Here is a 22,867-nt window from a genome sequence, read left to right as displayed (position 1 = left end):
GCGTGTAATAGGATTCTTCGAAGAGCTATTCCAGGACGAAATAACTTACCGTTAGGAAGATGGACTTTTAAGGTCGCCTTATCCATGGGGGTGGGCGAGCCATGCGGTGGTGTGTTTCTACCACCGCCACTGCTCTGGACACCTCCGACACCTCCGCCCCCACCTCCATCTCCTGCTCCAGTGCTCATCCCCTCATGGCTGCATGAGGAAAAAAAGAAAAAAAGATTCTTAATGAACACTTCCTCCGGGCGTCATTTTTTGTAAAACTGCTCATTACGTTAAACAAGCAGACCTTACGTGTTTCACTGATAAAAATTAATTAAAGCACGTCTTATAAATCATTCTTTGACATTTCTCGTCGAGGAAAAACTAAAATTCTTTGTGTTTTCGATCTTTCATGCCTAACAATTTTACACGCTCCCATTTACTGGCTTTTTTAGAAAACTTTAATACTCTTGAAATTGTTTATATTGATTATTTCAGTTCAGTTGTGTGTGTGAATAAATCAAATTCTGACAAAGATTGAAGTTTTATTTAAAAAATTGCTCTAACAATTTTGGGAAATTTTTAATATGTAATCTCTGACAAACGCACGAATATCAATTTAAAAATTTATCAACAATATTTCTTTATAAAACTATCAATTAAGATCACTGTTTTGAAAGTGATAAAAAACAACGATTCTTTTAGAAATGATTAAACGGTTGCTATTATCAATTTCAGGTTTGTATATATTTTTTATTCATATTTTGAACAATACTAAAAATTTTTATAAATATATAAAATCAATGTGACATAATTGAGACATCTGCGTGAGCAACAGGCATGTCTATATTGACCTTGTCAAATTGCCAACACTGCAGAATTAAAACAAATCATCAATTGCAAAAAAACAAAATTGATTTACGATCAATAGTGTTAAGTGCCATACACTAAAATCGACTAAATAAAAAAAATACATAAAATTGCGTATTGATAAAAATATACCATTATCAAAAAATAAGTTCATTTTTGTATCATTTTTTCCAATTAAATTTGTCAAAAAATATATTATTTTTAAAAAATTTATTATTTTCTTAGGTTTAGTGGACGGAGAAATAAAGATCTAAATCATTGCCGTTTTCTCTCTACATTGTCAGCAAAATCGAAAAATCACGTTTCGAGAAAAATGCGTTTAAAGTGACCATTGAGTTTGCACTGTAAACCTGCACTATACTAACTGGTAACCTCAAGGGCGAAGGGCTTAGAATTCTAAAATAATCTGCCAACCTTTATATTTCAAATATCAGATCTATAAGTATATTCTTACAACAAATCTTACTTCTGAATTATAATAGATCACTATATTTTTTCATACTATTATAATTTTGAGAAGATTCAAGGAATCACATTCAAATTTTCAGAAAATATTTGTGAATAGTTGTTATTTAAGAAAATGAAAAAAAAAATCGGTTTTTTTCGACCCTCTAAATCAGGTGAGCCCCTTAATTCATTTAAGTGCATATTATACATTTTTACACTCAAATAATTTTTTATATCTACTTAAATTTGTATTCTCTCTATCTCTTCTTCTTTTCCCTGACAGAAGATTCATGTTTATTTTATTTGAGATTTTATCCCTTTCATGGAAAGAAAAAGACGCATGGTTCCTGCAACAGTCACGTCAAGAATAATTTAACGAGACTCGTGCAAGTCTCTGGACAATTCGTTTCACACTTTGAAGGACACTTTCGATCTGTCGAACGTACGCCCCGCGACGAATGCAATCGCGAGTCCCACCGCGGCATCATCATAGCATAGAGTTCACTCTAGTGAGACCGAACGACTTTACCCGGGGAACTGTCGCAAGAAATCGCGAACAAGTCGCGAAAAATCACGAGCGACGCATCAGCGCTGCAGAAATGCAGCGAGGCAAATCGAATCGTCGCCGTTCGTCGTTATATTGAACAGGTCACGATTGCCAGCTGATGATGTTTGCGCGGATCGATTTGCGTTGAAATTGTCCTGATTGCGAAGTAAGGTCAGTCGTTTGCGCGAGCGAAAATGACAATTGTCACAATGACATCACACGCGAGAAATGATCTAACAAAGAGCAGTCGTATTATCTTGGGCGTGACACTTGTTCGATAAAAATAATCATTATTTATATCTATTCATTATTATTTAATATTGCTGACAAATTATTACATGCACTTTTCAAAGTATTAATCAAATAGAGAGAAAAGGTTCGAGAAAAGTCAAATAGTAAAATCTCCATGAGTTTACAACAAAGTTTTTACACGAAGAGAAATAAGAATCGATAAAGTCGAGCTCACAAAAAAAAAAAAAAAAAAAAAAACAAAAAAACAAAAAAAAAAGAAAATTTTGGAGACATACATTAAGAACAATATAATTTAAATAACGCATAAAAAAGGATTCGCGAAATTTCGCAAGGGAAATTCCAAGCTTTCTCGTTCTAACGTTTCAGACAATTGTATCGTGTATATAAAACGGTATTATAACAACGAGCGTTAGTAATGGGATCAAGCTTCTCGAATCTGCATATCTCTGTGATTCTTGAGATCATTCAGAGATTCGAGTTTATCTTTCACCCAGCTTTCGAGCTAGGATTTGGATATGTCCGTGATATGTTGAATGCATGTGCATTTTACTTATCGATCCGCTGCATTACATCGTCACTATTTAACTAATAATGTGCTCGCGAATGTAAAGATATATTTGTATCACGAAGAAAATGTAAAAAATATTATTTATATAATGGATGTTTTTTTTTATAAGAGAAAAGTTTGCTACGTATTAATTAAATTATATATTTTATTGCATCGTAAATGAGACATTTAAATGATTAAAATCAAATACTATGTCTGCGATATGCGATATAAAAATGCAAATGATTAAACTATTATAGATAAAATATTAGGTTAAACTATAACAATATTAGATTAAACAGAGTATTTCAAATTTTTTCTGCCAAACTGGCAATCTATTTATTTATTCTTAATAAATTTATTTATCTAATTTGTTACCCAATAAAAATCATATCCGGGTATTTTTCATACGAAAAGAGTCGTAACGTTTTGACACAAAGTTGTATAATTCATTAATAGGTATCAATACTAATAATAATAGAAGGTACAATGATCATCTTCGACATAGTCAAGTAGTAAATACAACGACTTTTATCTAATCTGTTTACACTAATTTGTTTACTGCTCATACGGTGAATACAGTACCATATTAATAATAAAAATAAGTCCGTTATTATTTCATTTAATTTTTGTTATAATAACGTATTCGTAAGCCTATGTTTATCTAACATTTTTTTCTTATGTTTATTTGTAAAACATATTGGCACAATTTGGCCAGAAAAAAACCTTATACCTTTCTCAATTATAATAACACGTGCTTGAATCAATTATATTCTTAATCATGCAAACAATTTCCCTTTCAAATCATGATAGCTTTAATCAAAAAACTGCCTACGGATATACGAGTACTTTTCAATTCAATCACTTCTACGCATATATTAAAAATCATGTAACTCATGTATATCATGTTCTTATCGTATACCGCGATAAGTACTGAAATAATTCCTCAATGACGACACGCTCTGTCTGTCTCAATGATTCTCACGATATACATAGTTCTACTTTCGACATGATCGAAACGCTGCAGAGCATTGCGTAGAGTGTGTTTGCATTGCGGCTATTAATGCAAATGTATATTACAAGCGACGTCCGGCTAAGGAATGCCGTCAGTCAGGGACCAAGTGCTTGTGTCGGGAACCACCAGCCATCGACGTGCGAGTTCCTAAGAAAATCGATCATATGAATTTATTTGCTTTACATAGTTATCGCCTGAAAGCTGAGAAGAAATCAAGAAAAAGAGCTTTGTTTCAAAGATTTCTCAATTTTTCAAATTCTACAAATTCTTTCGTAAACTCACAAATATGAATCAAATAAAAAAAAAAAAAAATTTATCCTCTTTACATTTTTTTTTAAACACTCTGTACATATTTCAAATTACACTGAAAAATCCTCAATGAGATCTAGTTTCGCGGCGTTATGGTGTGCATAAAAATTTGCCGAAAATCAAAGATATATATTTACACCTGATATGTGGATGGAATTTATAGGTAAAATTTTCATCACAGGTTTACACATCGTAAAACGGATTTCGGTATAAATCGCGCATTCTATAAAAGTCCAAGTCGGTTCTATCCGATTGCCAATTTATGGGAGTACCGTGCGAAAGTTCGCCTTCACTTCTTCGCGTAATGTTATACCGATCTACGTTACGGCCGCGGTCGTAATCCGACACGGTCGTGTCCGTAAATCATCGCACACGCAATTACACGAATAGAAATACGCGAATGTATCGGGACATTGATATTAGTGCGCTAAATGATAAAGGCTCGCTCGTTTTGCTAATGAAATCTGCGCACAATGCGTGCGCGATACGATAATAATAATAATAATCTCTTTAACAATAACGGGAAAAAATCTTGTAAAAAAATTCTCTGAAAATTTCCTGATCTTTTAGATGTTTTTGTTCAAAATTTTAGGTAAAGAGAATATTTTAAAGATTTTTTTGCTAACTGGCAATTTTCTAAAATAAATTTTTTTATTGTACACGTTTTCTAACGTTTTTCATTCATACAACATAAAGCCATTTAAGTTTCAAGTACTAGGTTACAATGTACTGAAAAAACTAAATAACTTTGAGATAAAAAATTTTAACGTTAAAAATTATAACATTTTCATTTCTTATCATTAAATACATATTAAAAGACAATTAAAGAATATTTATCGTATATTCAATATTTTATTAAGATATTGAATATATATAAATAAGATAGATATATCATACTTATAAACAGTATAAAAAGATAACATTAATTGTCAAAAAGAAATTTTTCTTTTAATTCTTCAAGTTCCAATATTTTATGATAATTCTCTGATTTTTTCATATACAAAAAAATTGAGAATTCCAGATGTTCCAAGGATTATACAAAAATACCTTAAATAAATATCAAAAACGAGACATCGTAAATTGTCCAGCCATCGTAAACCGACCTCGTTCTGAATGAATCGCCAATTTCTCTCCTTAAATTTAAACAGCTTTTACACGATCGTTTCAATCTGCAAAATTAAATGCGAAGTTTGCATCGAGATAAGCACAACGTAGTTCATAATTATCAACCGCAAATTGCCACACGTGTGTTGCTGGTGTGTAACTAGTTTGTTTACAATCTCGCGCGAAGGAAATGGTAGAATTATTGAAAGGACACACAGTGCGGTGTAAATAACACGCGAGTACACGTCGTGCTTGAGAAAAAGACGTCATCAGGGAAACAAGTTGTGGATATAAATAACTACCTACGCGGCATATTAATAATTAATATGAGGCTATATCGCGTGAGATTATTGAGCTTACTCGTCGAGAAGTACGTCAGACGACAGTGTTGAAAACGCAGATTCAATCTTTAGTCTTGATTTCTTTCTGCATTTTTAATCTCTGTATATTAATTTCAACTTTATTATTATTATTTTTTTTCAATAAAAAGATGTGTTCCTTCAAGTATTAGAATAGACGATCGTTGTACTTGTGTCTCGTGGCATTTGAAAAGGAATTTAATAGAGAGTGTGAAGTTGAGAGAGGGATTAACAAAGGGAGTTGCCGATAAAAAAAGGACAGGGTAAGTCGATGTACCTCGACCCTGATCCGCCCGTTACACCTCTACGCACCTGTAGCTGTCGCCCACGCAGCTTACCTTTCACTGTTACTTTCTCTATTGCGCTTTTGCGTCATCCGACAAATTGCATCCGTACATATGAAAAATTATGCGAAAAATGTGATGCACGCTTGTCAAACGCGTTGCTGAATCCGCGAGAAAGATTAACGTTATCATAAGATATCCCTCCTCCCCCCTCTGCTTTATGATTATTATTTTTGAATGTATAAAATACATCGCTTGTCGACATCTATATATATTATAGAAACAAAATTAGATAAGTACGTTAATTGACATTAGATATTTAGGAGTCGACAGACGACCTTTTACGAGATAAGGTATAGAGAGACCTGACTGTTTAGGATATTTGGTAACTAAAGGTTACTGAGAATGATATTCGACTATACAGTCTGTGATAAGGACTGCTCCGGACGTGTCTTTATACCTCGTGCGAGACACCTTATGAAATTTCCACGTTCCCAGCGTATCCGGACTGTAAGAGTCGCTGCATCTCAGCTGGCCCAGAGAGCAAAGCAAACCCTTGCTGTCTCTCTTCCATCGTTTCTCGTGCACACAATATCTCTCTGCGCGTTTCAAGAGCACGCCTCTTCCCTTGGGAGTCTTCCCGAAGGTATCGAGATTTCCAGCGCGACACGTAGGCCAGGAAATCCCGCTGGCTTTTCGTTCCACGAGTTCCAACATTCTTCGAAATTATCCGAACGTTTCTGCGCAATAGCTAGGCATTTTTCAAAAATATCTTTTTTTTTTTGGTTGAAATTACTCGAGGCTTAGTTTAATTCAGTCCTTCTATTTGTCGAATTATAATAATTTTCAATAACTGCGCGATATCATAGTCTTTGTTTTACAAGTACGCATCCAAGTTCGTTTTTCACTCTCTAGTTGCTTTTCTAAAATGTGATAATATTTAATTTAATCTGTCTAACACTCGCTCAAGTTTTCCGTCTATCGATACATTTTTTTGTTTTTTTTTGTGAAAATGCAATGGAAACTGCTCCATTTTCTAAAATAACGACAGCTGCGTATTGATCGGTCTTCAGGTCAGTTTAAATATCTCATCTCAGCGATCTATCCCTGTCAATTATTCTTATACTTCTCTGTATAACACGACTCCCTCTCAGCAAGGAAGATCACATATCCCCGACGTGATATTCACGGTAAAACGAGTAGGAAAATGAGAAAGTCAAGAGTAATTGCAGAACTCATAACGAAGACGTGGCGCTGACCGTAGCAGTAAAGTAAAAAAAAAAAAAAAAAAAAAATAAAATAAAAACCGAGACATATTTCGCAATGACGTTTTATTAATTAAAACTATCCGAGCTCATCATCGCGTTCATCGAAACGTACAAAATATTTAACAAGACATAATTTTTACGACGTGATTTTAACATGTATAAAATATATCTGTTTTCTTTCGAGTGCGATTATATTATCGTTACAATTTTACGATTTCTCGCATTTTCCAACATCGAATCAAAAATAACTTGAACATATATTATGTCGATATATATATAACGTTTATATTCTTTTCCACTGTTTTTCACATCGACGTAACACTGGCATTTTGCCCGGGAACAGCGCGTTGCGGATCGGGCATGACGTCAATTCTCTCATCGTCTAAAGTCGACTCTCGAAAAATGAAATATGCATCCCTCGCGGCACTTTGGCCCGTTGCCTGAATTATCGAAAACCCACCACTCCCATCCGCGTCACGGCACCTATGAATTTCATTCACGCTGACGCGTCCATGCGTACACACTCGCAGCCAAACAGAAACTGATCGCTTCGCCAGCGAGGGACAGGACAACCTGCCGTTCTTCTCTCTCGGCGACTATCTTTTTCTCCATCATATCCCTTTTTCCGTGAGCGTGTTTGTGCGTGGGACGCATCGATAATTCCCATAGACCATGTGTCGCAAACGATTCCAGTATCGCTACGCGAAGCAGACTGCTTGGGACCGCGAGACAAGTTTATTAAATGTGGCATAAGAGTCGGTAAATTTTTACACTTAGACAGATATTATCTCTCGTGCTCACGCGTGAAGTTATGACAGCCAGTATGATTTTATCCTCGCAAACTATTCCAGCAAAAAAATCTTAAATCATTTAGTTTGTATTCCGATCTGTCAGTTTATATATCACTCTTATTGTTAACGTCAAAGTCTAAAATTTCTCGTTACATCGACGTTGCTTAGTACGAATTCAAACATAAGATTTATTTTCTATTATAATTTCAATTTATTATTAGTCTCTCTCCGATATCAAAAGTATTCTAGTTGTAAAAGTCACATCGATACCTCTCACCATTATTTCACCGCTATATTTTACAAACGTGTTGTTGAATGAGGTCGTTCACCTCTACGTGTCTGGAAACTCCAGGTATCTTTGATATAACATCACATCAAGTAGTTATCTTGTTGTCGCAGCCTTGACATTGAAGCTGCGACTCTATCATGTTACCTCTCAACTGTATACTTTTATTCTTTTTCATTAAGATAAATAAATAATCTGTAATTTATCTCTACCTCTACGCGCTTGTACATACAAGTTTTGAGAGCGTCGATAATCAGTAAGGAAATAACGGGCGTTAAAAGTCATGCGCGGCTTAATCGATCCCGAAACGCGTTCCACGTGCGGATTTGCAACGTGTTTTTGTCGGCATGTTCTAATTCACGCAGCAAAAGCAAACATTGACTCGTCTTACAGACGGAAGTACTTATTTTTATCACCACCTCTCTCAACCGAAGCCGAGTTATTTATTCACTAGCATATAAGTTTGTCACGCTCGTTTGTTACACAAAAATGTGGCTTGTTTCTAAAAATATCAACACACATTGAATATACATTATCTAATCTTGAAGATAAAAATTCAGGAAATGCGTATTTACAAAAAGCAGATTAAATATCCTGGAATATTTATTCTTTCAACAAATCGAACCAGAGAAATATAATTTTGGAGTCATTTCATTTTATCTATTTTTTTTATCGTTGCCTCTCTTTGTGGGTGTTTAATATCAATCGAAAAGAAAAAAAAAAAAAAAGAAAAAAAAATGTGAAGAGCGAGTTTATAAAGAGAAAGTTTATGTATTCATATCGCCGCGTTATTTATCGCACGCCTATTTAGATACTCCCTGTAGGATGTAAGAAGGGTAAAAATATCTTTCCGATATGAACATGCAATTTAGATACGCGTCGATCGAAAGTACATTTACCTTTAGAATAATAAGTTGTGTTCGCGGCGTGTCTCCCGGATTCGCTTATATATTGACCGATTATATATACACGCGTGAGTCAGCATATGAAGCGCATATCAAACAGCGGGGAGACACATTGCGTCCTAAAGACTTTTCGCCTACGATCGCCTGCGTTCTTTGAAATCGTCAGCAGGGCTCGTACTCCCTATTTTTTTTTTTATTATAGAGGAAAAGAGGAATTTTTTTATGAAAAAAGGGAAAATTGATTTAATTGATGAAAAAATTACATATATATATAAATCAAGGAACTTTAAAATAATAAAATTGATGTATTATTTTAGAAATAGTATTTATTATTGGGAATAAACAACAGAATTTTAGTTATACAACTTTCATAAAATCTATATTAAATTTGTTAACGTTTTAACGTTTTACATAACTGCGTTGATAAAACTGATAAATACGTTTCTTTTAATGATATACAATGCAATAGATACCTAGAAATGCTACATTTTACATATCACAGAATTATACGTATACTGCTCGCTATTCAAATTACATTTATTTAATAAGAAAAGAAGACGAGACAAGAAAAATAAACGAAAAGCAAAAAATTAAAAATTATATATTTATAAAATAACTAATTAAGTAATTTAAAACATGATAACTCATATTATATTACTCAATACATATGGTAAACATAAATTTATTTTTTTCTAATTATTTTTTTTTTTATCTTTGGCATATATATATATATTATATTGTATTAGCATTAGGTAGAGGCACGTTTTAAAATTATTTTTTATTACTTATTCTTTAATTATTTTTAGACCTTAAGTCTTTTGTTTACTTCAGTCTCAATAAGTTGAGATTTTCTTTTTTATACTTTTTCTCTCAATTTCTCAACTTTGATTCTTTGTTCTTTTTCTTTATTTCTGAGATTTTCTAAATTCGATATCAATTCTTGGAAAACTATTTTGCTGGTCATTAGATTTAGCTGAATTTCTTTCAATATTGTTTGCATCGATTCAGATTTTTAAGACAAATGTGCTGATCATGTTAATTATAGAGGAAATAGAGGGGACTCATAGATTTTAGAGGAAAAAAGGGGAGAGCGATAAGAAAAGAGGAAAAAGAGGAGATAGGGGAAAGAGTACGAGCCCTGCGTCAGAGAAATCGAGACCTCCGGAGCCAAGAGACCTCTTTGTATGTCAACCTTGCGAATTTTCGGGATAACAGAATCAACACACAATTAAAAAAAAATCTTTAAGGACACTTTTCACGATAACATTTCTTTTATTCAAATAATCAATAAAATCACGGATCGCATCCCGAATATCCCCGAATTATTATGATTATATTCGCACCTGCAAATCGCGCATCGTTTCAAAGGGCGAAAATCCACGCCAAAAGGAATCTTGAAATACGACATTGCATTTAATCCTGAATTACGAGGTTTTGCAAGATGAAGAGATATGCGCGGGAATGGCCGTACCAGACGAGAGGATTACGCATGAAAGAGTTTGAGAGAAAACGTGATCGATCTGAGGCACGATCTTCTGAATTCTACGCGATTCCGATTATCGAAAGCGACACAATCCTACGATATATATATATCTATATAGCAACATGTGCGTGAATCCGGTTGGAACCGTTTAAATAACCCGACCTGAATTCCGATTACGTGACACACGTGTCGAGAAATTCGCTGTCGAATTCCGATTTATCGTGAATTATTGATGCGACAAAAAGCGATAATGAGTTTAACAAGATTAATGTGTAAGCATGTCAATATATAAAGAATAACATATATATACCGCTATACGTAGAGATAAAAAAGTAATATAAAAAATATAACGAGAAATTTGTGACCATTACTAGTGACATTAATATACGAGAGAAAAGGAGAAAATTTAATTTATAAAATAAAATAAAGATTATCTTCATTTTATTTTATAAATTAAATTTTCTCCTTTTCTCTCGTATTAATGTCACCTGATGAAAGATAACAAGCTTGAAAGATTTAAAGAAATACTTTAACAAACATCATGTTCACATTTTATGTTGATACATGTACACAAAATGGGTAAGAACGATGAAACAATAACAAGAATATATAATTCAGGAAATTATATTCCCAACATCCTGTTTTATAATCCGAAAAATGATCGAATAATAGACAGATAAAGTGCTCTCGCGAGCAAGGAATGATTTTGATTATGCAATGCAAAACAATGCATCGTTAAAACAAGGTGCAGCTAATGTAAACGTCATAGTCGCAACAATCCCATAGTCGCATTATTACGTAAACAATTGTTCAAGCACCAATGCAAAGATACCATTAGCTGTAATCACGGTGCTTTAGAAAAAAAAAATTTAATTTTTTATCACGCTTTAATGTGTAATTTCATTGCGTCCCATATTTTTTAAAAATATCTTATTACGCGTTTTAATTAATACCCACGAGTGCATCGTGATTTCATATTTCTTCTCAATAAGCCGTACTTGTAAAAACAGTGTTGATGCTCGCGATGACAGGCAGTCTCGCATATCGTGAAAATTTATGAAACTACACACTAATATGTGATGCGAATGGTCTTGGTGATGAAAGATCGGAATTCGCGCCGGGCGCAGCATCCCGATGGAATGCGCCACGGAAACGATCGTCAATTTCTTCATCCACTCGGAGTGTCAGTCCGATGACAGTTCGATTACCGTCGATGACGGCACATTCCGATTCACGATGCATAAGTGCGCAGAAAATTTCAATGGCATCCGCAACCGCGAGAATAACGTCGAGACGCGAAGCGGGATGTATCGGGTATGCTTTGTTCGCCGACATAACACAAACGAAACACGAAATAAATAAAGGACAAATTAAAGAGATAAAAGAAGCGTCTTGACACTTTTCGCGAAGCGCTGTAAACATACGCCGGCAATTAATTCCCTTACACGAGCTATAAAATCGAAGGTCGATGCTCCGGCGCAAAGATCGTCCGGCAATTCTGATATAGTGATAGACGCGTAAAAAAAAAAAAAACCCTGGTGTCTCTAAATTTAACGACCGTCACTGCGGTTCGTTGAGCTTCATAGAAATAAAGAGCGCCCCGATCAATGTTACCGATTTTACGAGGCTGATGTGATATACTAGAACCGTCACAGAAACCAATCGCGTCAAAGAGAACATTCACCACAAAGATACTTCAGACTTCCCCGAAATCGTTACATGGCTCGACAATTTCGAAATTACGAAACGTCGCGATCAACTATCGCATCGTGTCTTTGTATTTCTGTTAACGAGCGTAATTAATCAAATGAATTCGGGTTTCGTCTCGTAAACTTACGATAAAGTTGGGGTCGGGCGAAGTAATTTAATGTAATGGCGAATCGCGTAACAACGATGAGGCTTTCTCGTTTGTATTATCAGGTTAAGTAGTTTCCAGACAAAGTGAGACACGGTGACGATTCCAAGTTACTGCGAAGGGACCGCTGGTCTTTGTACTACTTGTGAATCGTGACAGACGTATCGTTCCAAAGTTGTTCGTTATGTCTCGGTTTTCTTTCCACGGAATTCTACGGTGGACCAACTTTTCTCATTTCTGTACAACCATTCGCCTGTGCAAATCCCTTCTGATACTTGGAAAACGCAATGCGAATTGTTAGTTCTTATTTATTACACTCTTTTAGCTTCTTCGATATCAAGCGAAAAAAATCAATTAGAAAAATTATAATATTATCGAATTTATTTGCAATATAAAATATGTATATATATATATATATATATATATATATATATATATATATATGCATCCTGCCTGAATATATTAAAATATATTCAGATATTAAATATAATACTTTCAATATATAAATTCTGTGAAGTTTCCATCTTATAAAGTCAATCTCAATGTCAATTAATTTGAAATACCGAATAATATAATAATAGTAACTAACGGTTGCAACGCCAGTGGATATTTTTAATTTTCGGACTTTAACATCATGAATAAGAAATAGTTTTTATTCGATCGATCATTATTTTTACGCAGATAAATGCGAGAAATATAATATTTTAATCATCAGCATTAGACGGTACAGAGGATTTCAATTTGGATATTTCAATGAATTCTAGGAATTTTAGGCAAAGAGAGGTCCTGAATCCATCTGAAAGCATTATTAATGATGTCAATTAGCGGCGGTTACGAAGGAGTCGCGGTTGATGGCAACAATTTTACCATGGTTACCTGATATCGATCTAATAGGAGAACCCAAAAGGAACGTTTTCCAGCGCAGGAGAGCTGGCTCGCTCATTTCTCTTTTTCTTTCTCTCTTTATCTCTCCTTCCCTCTCTACCTCCATTTCCGCATCCATCTCAACGTTCTTTACACACTTGCACAATTATATACCTTCTCGTATCTTCATTCACGGTTTAAAAGGGGTCTTCAAAGCTTTTGTGCATGCAAACTGCCGCGAGGTATTCTTCAAACGAGATAAATCTCTTGTTTAAACGCCTGTTTCTCGATGTGCTGCGCTAATAGAGTGTTATTTCACATCAATTGTCGCGAACCGACTGACATAATGTTATATTCGAAATTTCAAATATTATCTATTTCAATGATCGAATGGAGTAAATATTTTTATTTCGGAAAAACCGTATGAATTATATGAACCTTCCGCCTATTACTAATTTTTCCCAGATTATCAAGATTTTCCCTCTCATCAGCTGTAACGCTGACAGATAATGACATCTCTCGCATAGAGACGTGATATCGCTTGGTATACTTACTCGGTGGTTTCGAGGTACTGGAAGACGCGGTAGACGGGGCGCCGATACATGAAGAGGTGATCCTCGACGCGCTCCACCATCATCCTAAAACCACTTCATTCGAAATTCGGGGGGTGGGCCACTTATCATCACCCACCACTTTTAAATCTCACCACGATAAATCACAGTACACGGAAAGTAATAAATATACGAGATCTTCGATGGCGAGGGTCCAAAAATTTTGGGATATATATTTCACGGCACTCGCGAAAAGTTCTCCCGTTCGTGGATTCCAGCGATCAATGTTCAACCACGCATGTTTATCGCGAACTCTTTTGTCCGTCGACGATGAAATTGAATCGTCGGATAAATCAAAAGAATTCCCTTTCCTCTGTTTTGTCGGACGACGTCAATTTACAGCGTGTCGTTTCGCGTGAGATGGAATTAAACGAACATCCAGGTCGGTCTTCTATTTTCACAATCGCTCTGCTATTTCGTCTCGGTCTTCGCCGAATCGATACGTTCGGTACAAACAGTTGGGCGACAGGTGCACTAAAGGACTATGTCCCCAGGCGTGCTCTTCTTGGATCAACGACCCTCGCTATGTCCTCTCGTGGTATCTTATTTTTCCTATTATTTTGATTGTAATCGCATTTCGAAAAGATACGATATTTATAACGATGTTTGTATAATCAATATAATGATGATAAAAAAAAGATTAATACAACAATGTAATGTTATTGTATTAATAATCTCGAATTCGATATAAGATGAAATAAATAAATTGAATTTTGAATATTTTATATTATTAATTTATATATTATGTAAATCAAATATTTTTTAATAATTTTGTATTTTCTATGAAAATATTTTTTTCGTTTGAAATACGTATTTATCTTATATAATAAATATAAGATTAGCAACAAGTCACAAGCAGTTTGAGAAACACCATCGAACTAAAATGAATTAATATAGTAAACTATATATATATAAAAAAATCTTGCCACGATAATTTTACATTACACAATCTAGATTTTTAGTTGCAATTTTACGCACGCTCGTTCTTGCGGGAAAGGGAAAAGGAAGTAGTAAAGTCGCTTCCATATTTTTTCGACGGGACAAATGCGGCAACTTCGTGACCTGATGAAGCACATTATCTATATTCGGTGCACGAGGAATGTTCCGTTGTCTCTTCCGCCAAGAAACTTCACGACTGATAAGGCCATCGCGTGTGGACGCACATATATATATAACGAAGAGGTACCTAACCTACCCCAACTGCGGGACACCGCCTAAGCCTGCCTGCAGTCACTGCTGCAGCCCGACCACCGCAGTGCAACCCCCCTTTTGCTATCACAAACCAAGCTGATTACGCGAATTGACGAGTTACCGATGTTCCATCCTAAAGTCATAATAATAGTAAAAATTACTTTAAAAATAAAACTTAACTCTTGTATAATTATTTTAATTCTCTATCTAGTAATCTTGCACCTACGATAAAATTGTATTCCTCTATCAAATAAATTATTCTTATAATTTGAATCATACAGAGGACTTAAAGAAGATTTTGAATTGACTATATTTTTAATCGAAATAAAAATATTACGTGTATGAGAATGCTTTGTAATCGAATAAAAAAATATCAAGACTCACTCTATTAAAAAACTTTAAAGATGCCTTCCGTTCATATATTAAAATAATATTCCGTAATTGATAAATTAAGCAGATTTTTAACTTTAGTATCTCCACGAGATATATTTATGACTCTTTAAATTATTCTTACAACAAGAATCGTTCCAATAATCTCCTGTATTAATTTAGTTGTGTTGGTAAATTTTTATAAATTCCGGTGTATGATCTTAAAAAAACCGGCAAGAATTTGCTCGTTTGGCTCTCGTAAAATTTTATAAAGTTACGCCTACGTAGAGCTCATAAAACTGACGTTACCGCGAATTGAACCTATACGGGTCAATGAACTTTCAAGTAGTTTGAGATTGCCTTGCAATAAAAACTCTAAATTGAACCAATACAACTTTTAAGTCGAGTATTGCGTCTATTCTTTCATTTAAAAAATTTGAGGGGTAACCACGAAGCTCTCCGGAGGACTATTATACTCCATAAAATAGCATAAGATATATTCAATTTAAATATATTTTAAATAGAAATATATTTTGTCTACTTTTCTTTTAGTCTTCCAAATATATATAAAATAATTATGATACATTAAGAAATTTCAAGTATAAAAGAATAAAAAAATAATTATAGAAATTTTAAAACAAGAAAGAGAAATATTGACTCTATTCCGCATAATTTCTACATTTCATTAACATACTTACATTTATATAAAAACGAAATGTGTGTTAAGCGCAACACGCTTGTAGGAATTCTCATGTCTCCGAAGGAGACAAGATTAGAGATTTCAGCGAAGAGGAAGGACATACGGTACCCTTAATGAGTGAGACGGGAAACTTACACGAGAGACATCGCGCGACACACCCGATTTTACGGAATTTCGCTGTCCGTGTCACCGACCGAACCAAGGTCGTGCAACCTTGACATCGCGCTACGAAATCTTCCACCTCTCATCGTCGGACCACCCACCGACCCCGGCCTTTATCTTTGGAGCACTTCCGGATGTGCTAGACGCTGTAAAATGATCCCCTAGGATTTTCGGACTCACCGTCCCCCTTCCAACTTGTGTATTAATATCACCAGTCGTGAAATTTCGAAGCTCTGAAATCGCGACTTAACTTTACCTTTCCGGAAACTAATGTTCTTTTTCTGAAAAGTCCCGTTTCACACCTATAGAAAATGACTTATTAAAAATGTTAATTAATGACGCAATAATTTTTTTCAAATTATTTTATGAGAAAATTTTTATGACCAAAAAAACATTGATTTAAAAAATTAATTCATAATCATCAACTGCTCGAGAAGAACTAAATGGCGCATTTTTGTGCGCCAATCAGTGTCTTATCTCACTTTCTTTTTAGACAAAGCAAATTACTTAAGAAATTTTAGCTAAAGAATTATTTATGAAATCAATCTTCACTTCCTTTTACTTCCTTTCTCTTTCAAATACTTGTTCAATCTTACAATCATCCTCGAAATTATTAGCCAGATTAATTAATTACCTGCACGCAAACAAAGGATCGTTAAGGATCTCACATTCCCCGATCACATTCGCGCACGTTGATTTATTTTCTCAATATCACTGCAAGCACGTTGACGTTTTGTCGACGAAATCATCCATTTGACATTTGATTTGTCACGGTATCGCGCGATATCCCCGCGAACCGAAAACACTCGTCTCGATGCAAAGCGCAGCGACCTTGACTCGCTCGAAGGTCCCGGGTTCCGTGGACGCGCGGCGGCGTCGCGACGCGGACGAGTGGGCGCCTGGCGTGTCGTCGTCGACCGGTGGGCGTCGGTGCGCGATGATCGACGAGGACCGAGTCCCTAGCAACAGCGTGGACAGCGCGCGGACGCGCGGCGTCGCCGTCGTCGTGGTCGTCGTGGTCGTCGTGGTCGTCGTGGTCGTGGTCGTCGTCAGGTATACGTTTTGCCGGTTCAAGGGGAGCAGGCGCTTTGCTGGGTGCGGCAGCTGCGCCGCGACGCCCGGCGTCCCTCCCTCCCCAGCCGCACCGCTGCCCTTCTTCCTGCCCTTCACCCCCGTTCAACCGGCGTCGGCAACCCCTGCAACCCCTGCCTGTCGAGCTGCCGCGCCAGCAGGGCCTCGTGGACGACGCGTCGAGGCGAACGGCCGCGACGGAATCCGCTGCCAATAACGCGCGCGCGGAATTTCCTAAGCGAGGGATGATCGTAGTATTTTTTGTCAAAATCGACGATCCACGATTGGCTCATCGACCGATCGAATCAACTTTTTACCGATTCATTCTTCGATACGAGTAATATGATGTATATTTATAAGCCACTCCTATATATAGAATATAATGAGAGATAACGGAAAATTATATTTAATTCTATATACTGAGATAAAAAACGAGACTGTAGAGAGATAAGGTTTCAAACCGAACGAGATATTTATGATTTTTTTTTTCGCGTAACACTTGACACTTTGACATGTTCTATCTAAGTTATTGATACTTTGTATAGATGGATTATTTTTATTGTATACTGTAAGAAGCTCTTCTATAAGTACATATATGATCGAGAAATATAGTAAAAGAATAAAAAAAGACGAGATAATTTACATTCGATAGACGATGAGAAGATACGAAAATTTTTATTGCGTACGTTTTTTTCCTCAAAAGAATATATACATTTTAATCAATAGGTATCGCGGAGTTTGATGGGTTTTTTTGCGCATAACTCCGTATGATACAACTCGCACGTAATATAGTTCAAGGTTTTCATGTGGAGTTCGAGGCACTCAAGCATGAATCTGACTACCGAGGGACTCGGCAGTCCCTGGGTATGGCACAGCGTGTCCGGGATCCTGCCAACAAAATTCCCACAAGTATGCATGCACGCAAACTGACGCTACTTAATAATAGTAATTAGTTAATTTAATTAATTTGGCAAAGACGGTTATGGTATCCAGCTGAAATGGCAATATCGCGAATAGCTGTCTACAGATACTATGTATTATTTCGACTGCCACAATTTCTGTAAATGTAACGATTATTATTTATTCAAGAATCGGGAAAAAGACGTGTCGCTTAAAAGCGAAACGCGCTTAAATTTATCACTTAATTTTCAGTTTGAAAATTCAATAAAGCGACTTTTGCATTATCGGATGAGGAGTGTCGATCGACTTCCCGTCGACGAGATTCTAAAATTATTTGAATCAAAATTTGGACAACAATCACGCTTAAATTAACATTCGTTCTGAATAAAATGTAGGGAGAGAGCGAAAGAAAAAGATAGAAATCTTTAAAGTTGAAAAATACATGATTTAAATTTGAGATGCGGAATAATTTCGCCGTAAATTCACTCCTAAACATGGAAGCCTACGCCCCAATGACCCCGCAGAGTAGTCCACAATGAATTCCCAATGGACTGTACATGCGTTATGTGGTTTACTAAATTGATTTATTAAGTTAATTTGCTGTAGCACTCCCTCAAAGTGGATGCTCTAAATATTTAAGTTAATTAATGTCCTGATAAAATCGTCATTTTTCAAAGTACCTACAGTCATTCAGCTCCAGTTTATACATGCTTCTGCTTTTTAAAGAAATGTCTTTATCTCGATTATATCGATTACTTCTATTCTTCTTCAAGACTGCGCATTTTTATTTTATCGACATTTTCGAGTTCCATATTTGCTTCTTCACATCTCATAATTCTACGTACAAAGTAATAATACAGTAAAATTAATACTGCAATTTGTCGTTTTAATCCTAGTCCGGAGCATGATAAATCGTCATTTTATACTCTAGTCCTAGTCTATTAGACGAAAGGAGATTCGTCAGGTTTATTCGCGACGAGATATTTCATCGCGCAAAATCTCGCAATAGCTGCAGCCCTGGATAGTCGCCGGCCGGCCGGCTTGTAACCAACCCCTCCGACTCCACGTACACGCACGTATATAGGTACTTGCACACACACGCACATGTCAACCCCCTCCCGCTACTTCCTGAGTAAGTACAACTGGAATATTCCCCGCGACCGATGGACGTTACAGGAAGAGAAACGTATATCTCTGACCGTTCCGCAACATTTGCATATACCTGTCCGACGTCGACCGACCTAAGTGTCATTTGCAACGACATAATTGCGGATTATATTTGTACATACGGGGTACAGAGATGGATGCGCCACGATATTTGTTTTCAATGCAAAATCCATCGATTCAGTCATTTGGCGCGAGTCGATTTCATCGGAAAACCGATGACGAGGTCGCGTCCGAAAATAGTGTCGGCCAGAGTTCACTGTACCACGTACGAAAATATATTTCACAAAACAAGATATTCTAACGTTATTATTCTCTTTCTCTCTCTCTCTCTCTCTCTCTCCTTCTTCACTCCTCGTTCTAACGTTAATAATTAATGCATAGTGGATTATGGTGTCTTTTGCGACGGCGTAATACGAGATTCAACTTTTGAATAAATTAAATTTGTTCGGAATACGAATACAGCCGGGGTCAAAAGTACGATGCCGTGTTTGATCAATACTGATAAGCCAAGCCAATCTGTGCCCGGAGATTTACCATACGATTTTAAAATTTTTATATTTCATGCGACGCTTTATATTTTTGACGGAGATTTAATATTCTATAAAAATTAATTTCTGGAATGCAATATTTCAGGTATGTCATTTTAAATTAAATAATATCTACCATATACATGTCTATTTTAATACTGCACGAATAAAAGAATTAATTTCATCTGTATGATTCACGTCATCTGTCTTTTCAACGAAATGAAACTTTCAAAGGATGATAGAGAAAAGATAGAGATCTACAAGGAACGATCTTTATTCTGAGAAAAGAAATCTATTACTTTCTTCTGTACTCAACCAATGAAAAGAAGTTCTCACCTAACATTCCATAAATTAAAATAGAACGTATTAGCCTGCGTGCGTGATTCACGCGTGTCTCTTTAACGATTTAACGGTTTCAAACATGGTGAAATATTACTAGACACGACATGTAAGAAAAAGGACGACGGAGAAAAAAAGGGTAACCTTCATTCCGAGAAAAGAATCTCTCGGATTTTTCTATACAAAGTCCAACGAAAAAGTCCTACATAACTCTCTCCGATTTGATAAATTAAATTAGATTACAATAGTCCACGTGCATGAGTCATGCATACTTCTCGACGACGGTGACGGTTTTCAAGATGATGGAAGATTATAACCGGATAACATGACGATCATAAAAAGATGACGAAGGCGAAGGGTAGGAAAGGGCGACTTTCTTCGTTCCAAGAAGAAAGATCTTCTTCTGCGTGCCTTTACACGAAGTCACACTTGTCTTATGGCTAATTCGATGAAACTTCCATCAAAGTTTTCGTCGGACACCCGGCGCGATGGAAAGGGATGGACGAGATGGAATTCGTATAGCGTTCGTTTGCGACCAACCTTCTGGAATTCCCGGCACGTGCTGCGTAATCTTCACGCCTCCTCGCTGTTTTGTACGCGATGGATTTGGGATAATACGGAAAAAAGAAAAATGGCAACACTCATCATGGCATGCCTTGGTTTTCCGCGAGCTCGCGATTTCTAACGTTAGCACAACGAATCAATATGCGAGAATTAATTTAATTAGTCTAGAAATTAATACCCAATTAATTAATATCCGAATCGTGTACGACGATCTAAACGCGAACGAAAATGGAATTTATCTGACATCTTGACAATTTCTTGTCACATGACAAATAAGTTATTTGTCTGACACAGATTTATCGTATCATTTCTATAATAAATTATAAATTTAAAAAAGAAATTTTTAAACGCATCAAGTTTTCACTTTTCCAAATCACTTAAATTCTTCTCACGGTGAGATAATATTTAATTCGTGCGCTATGAAGAGAACTGAAGGCAAGCTTCCGAGAGAAACATTATCGTCGACCCTCGAGCTTCGACCCTCCGTCACGGGACGAGATATCCCCGGCTTGATACGTGCCCTAACGAAAAGGCAACTCTCTCACGCGTATACCCTCGGATGCAAATCGCCTGGTGGCACAAGGACCTCCCCTTCCCTGGACGACGCGTGTTTCCTACCTCGCGACTATTTATCTCTTTTCTCGTCTCGCTCGCTCGTGCCGAGGGGACTGCGCGAATATCGAGTTATCGATCTGCGGTTCACCCTCGTTTCATCGTTGTGGACCGTTTGTTCGTTTGAAGCTGCGAACTTTTCGAGAAGGAAAGGAAAATAACGCACGATCGACGACATCGTAAAAAGTTTGATTGATCAACCAGAATGCAATGTAATGCCATTTACTTTATCAATCTGCATATGTTACATATATTTAAAGACTTAAAAAATTTTAGTTAGACAATCCCTTGTCCAAATATTTTTGTATAATTTTAAATAAATATAAAGTAAATATTCTCTTCTTTAAACTATTTTTCTTTACTTTTATAAACTCTCTATATTTTGCACGTGTTACAATGTTTTCATAACAATTTATTAAAACAAACCACGCGTAATTCCGTAGCATGTTAAGCACTGGTTTGCGTGATTTTTCATATCTACCGCACTTTATCGTGGTCTGAGTTTTTCTGTAATTTCCCGCGCAACGACGTCCTTGAACTTCCGTCAAGTATATACCGAGAGTAAGCAATGGCTGTGCGCACGCCATCCGGTCTATCATGACAATGTCCGCGACGATTTTACACTCTCTCGTGCCACTTGTCGATTTATCGCACGACTTATCGCTAAAACCTTTCCTGCCAGTCGTTGCAGCGCTGATTATCTCGCCTCACAAACCGTATTGCAATATACATAGTCGAGGAAACGCTTACTCACACAATATAATATTCATTCGCCCTTTTTCGAGTTAAGGTCAATCAATAGATTCTCTCGAATTTGATTCGAAACTTTATCAGAAATGATACTAATCCGTTTTGTGCAATTTTAAAGAAATATCTTACTCGAGGCTGCGCAAAATTAATATGTTAAAGTTCATTGTTTTTTTTTTTTTTTTTTTCAAAATCTGATAAAATAATATTTTAATATATCAACGTATAACAATAAATCATTCTGTAAAGTCGTCAAGGGTACGTAAAGGAGAAATTTCTCGCGAGAAATGAGGGACACTGCAGATGCACGGTGCAGTTTACGCAATATGAATAACAAGTCTGGGGAAAAGTCACTGCGTCCGAAGTGTAGTGGCTTTTAATATAAATTGCTAATTGGCATGAATTTCTCTCTAGATGTTTCGCGGTGCCTGAATTGCACCGTTAATTTCGCGTCGAAAGTTTAGAGTGCGATAAATTTAATTCGGCCAATTAACATTAGTCGTTCGTGCGCGATAATGCTCGTATAAATGTATGTGTATGTATATGAAAACATTAAGAATTTATGAGTGATGCCAATTTATTCGACAGCGATAAAGCCTACATCGTTTATCGAATTTATCTGATAAGTAATGCGATAATTAACGTGACGATTGTCAATCGATGACATAACTCGTACAAACTTTGACTCGCGCAAGACGATGTTCCGGAAAGAGAGCTTGAATTTTAATGTCCTCCC

General features: G+C 36.0%; 2 protein-coding genes across 8 annotated transcripts in view; one reads left to right on the top strand and one right to left on the bottom strand.

The window, feature by feature from the left end:
- The window catches only part of Fak (protein tyrosine kinase 2 Fak), a 53,132-nt gene that overhangs the window by 8,671 nt on the left and 21,594 nt on the right, over positions 1-22,867 (bottom strand). The window contains exons 1-3 of one of the 5 annotated variants that reach the window (XM_072900520.1): positions 16,839-17,239; positions 13,726-14,334; positions 50-198 (exon numbers count right to left, since the gene is read on the bottom strand). In XM_072900520.1, coding sequence (XP_072756621.1) covers positions 50-198; positions 13,726-13,808 — 232 coding nt within the window. In that variant the 5' untranslated portion in view covers positions 13,809-14,334; positions 16,839-17,239. Of the gene's footprint in view, positions 1-49; positions 199-6,179; positions 9,193-13,725; positions 14,335-16,838; positions 17,240-22,867 lie in introns of those variants that run through there. The other 4 variants (XM_072900519.1, XM_072900516.1, XM_072900517.1 and 1 more) reach the window with 4 other exon arrangements.
- The window catches only part of LOC140670084 (uncharacterized), a 34,857-nt gene continuing 17,351 nt past the window's right edge, over positions 5,362-22,867 (top strand). For 2 of the 3 annotated variants that reach the window (XM_072900559.1, XM_072900558.1), the window contains exon 1: positions 5,369-5,698. The gene's annotated coding sequence lies outside the window, so the exon portion shown is untranslated. Of the gene's footprint in view, positions 5,699-22,867 lie in introns of all 3 variants that reach the window. The other variant, XM_072900560.1, reaches the window with a different exon arrangement.

Source organism: Anoplolepis gracilipes, chromosome 10 (genome assembly GCF_047496725.1).
Source record: "Anoplolepis gracilipes chromosome 10, ASM4749672v1, whole genome shotgun sequence".
In the NCBI taxonomy this organism is placed as follows: domain Eukaryota; kingdom Metazoa; phylum Arthropoda; class Insecta; order Hymenoptera; family Formicidae; genus Anoplolepis; species Anoplolepis gracilipes.
This window is presented reverse-complemented; position numbering and strand designations above follow the sequence as displayed.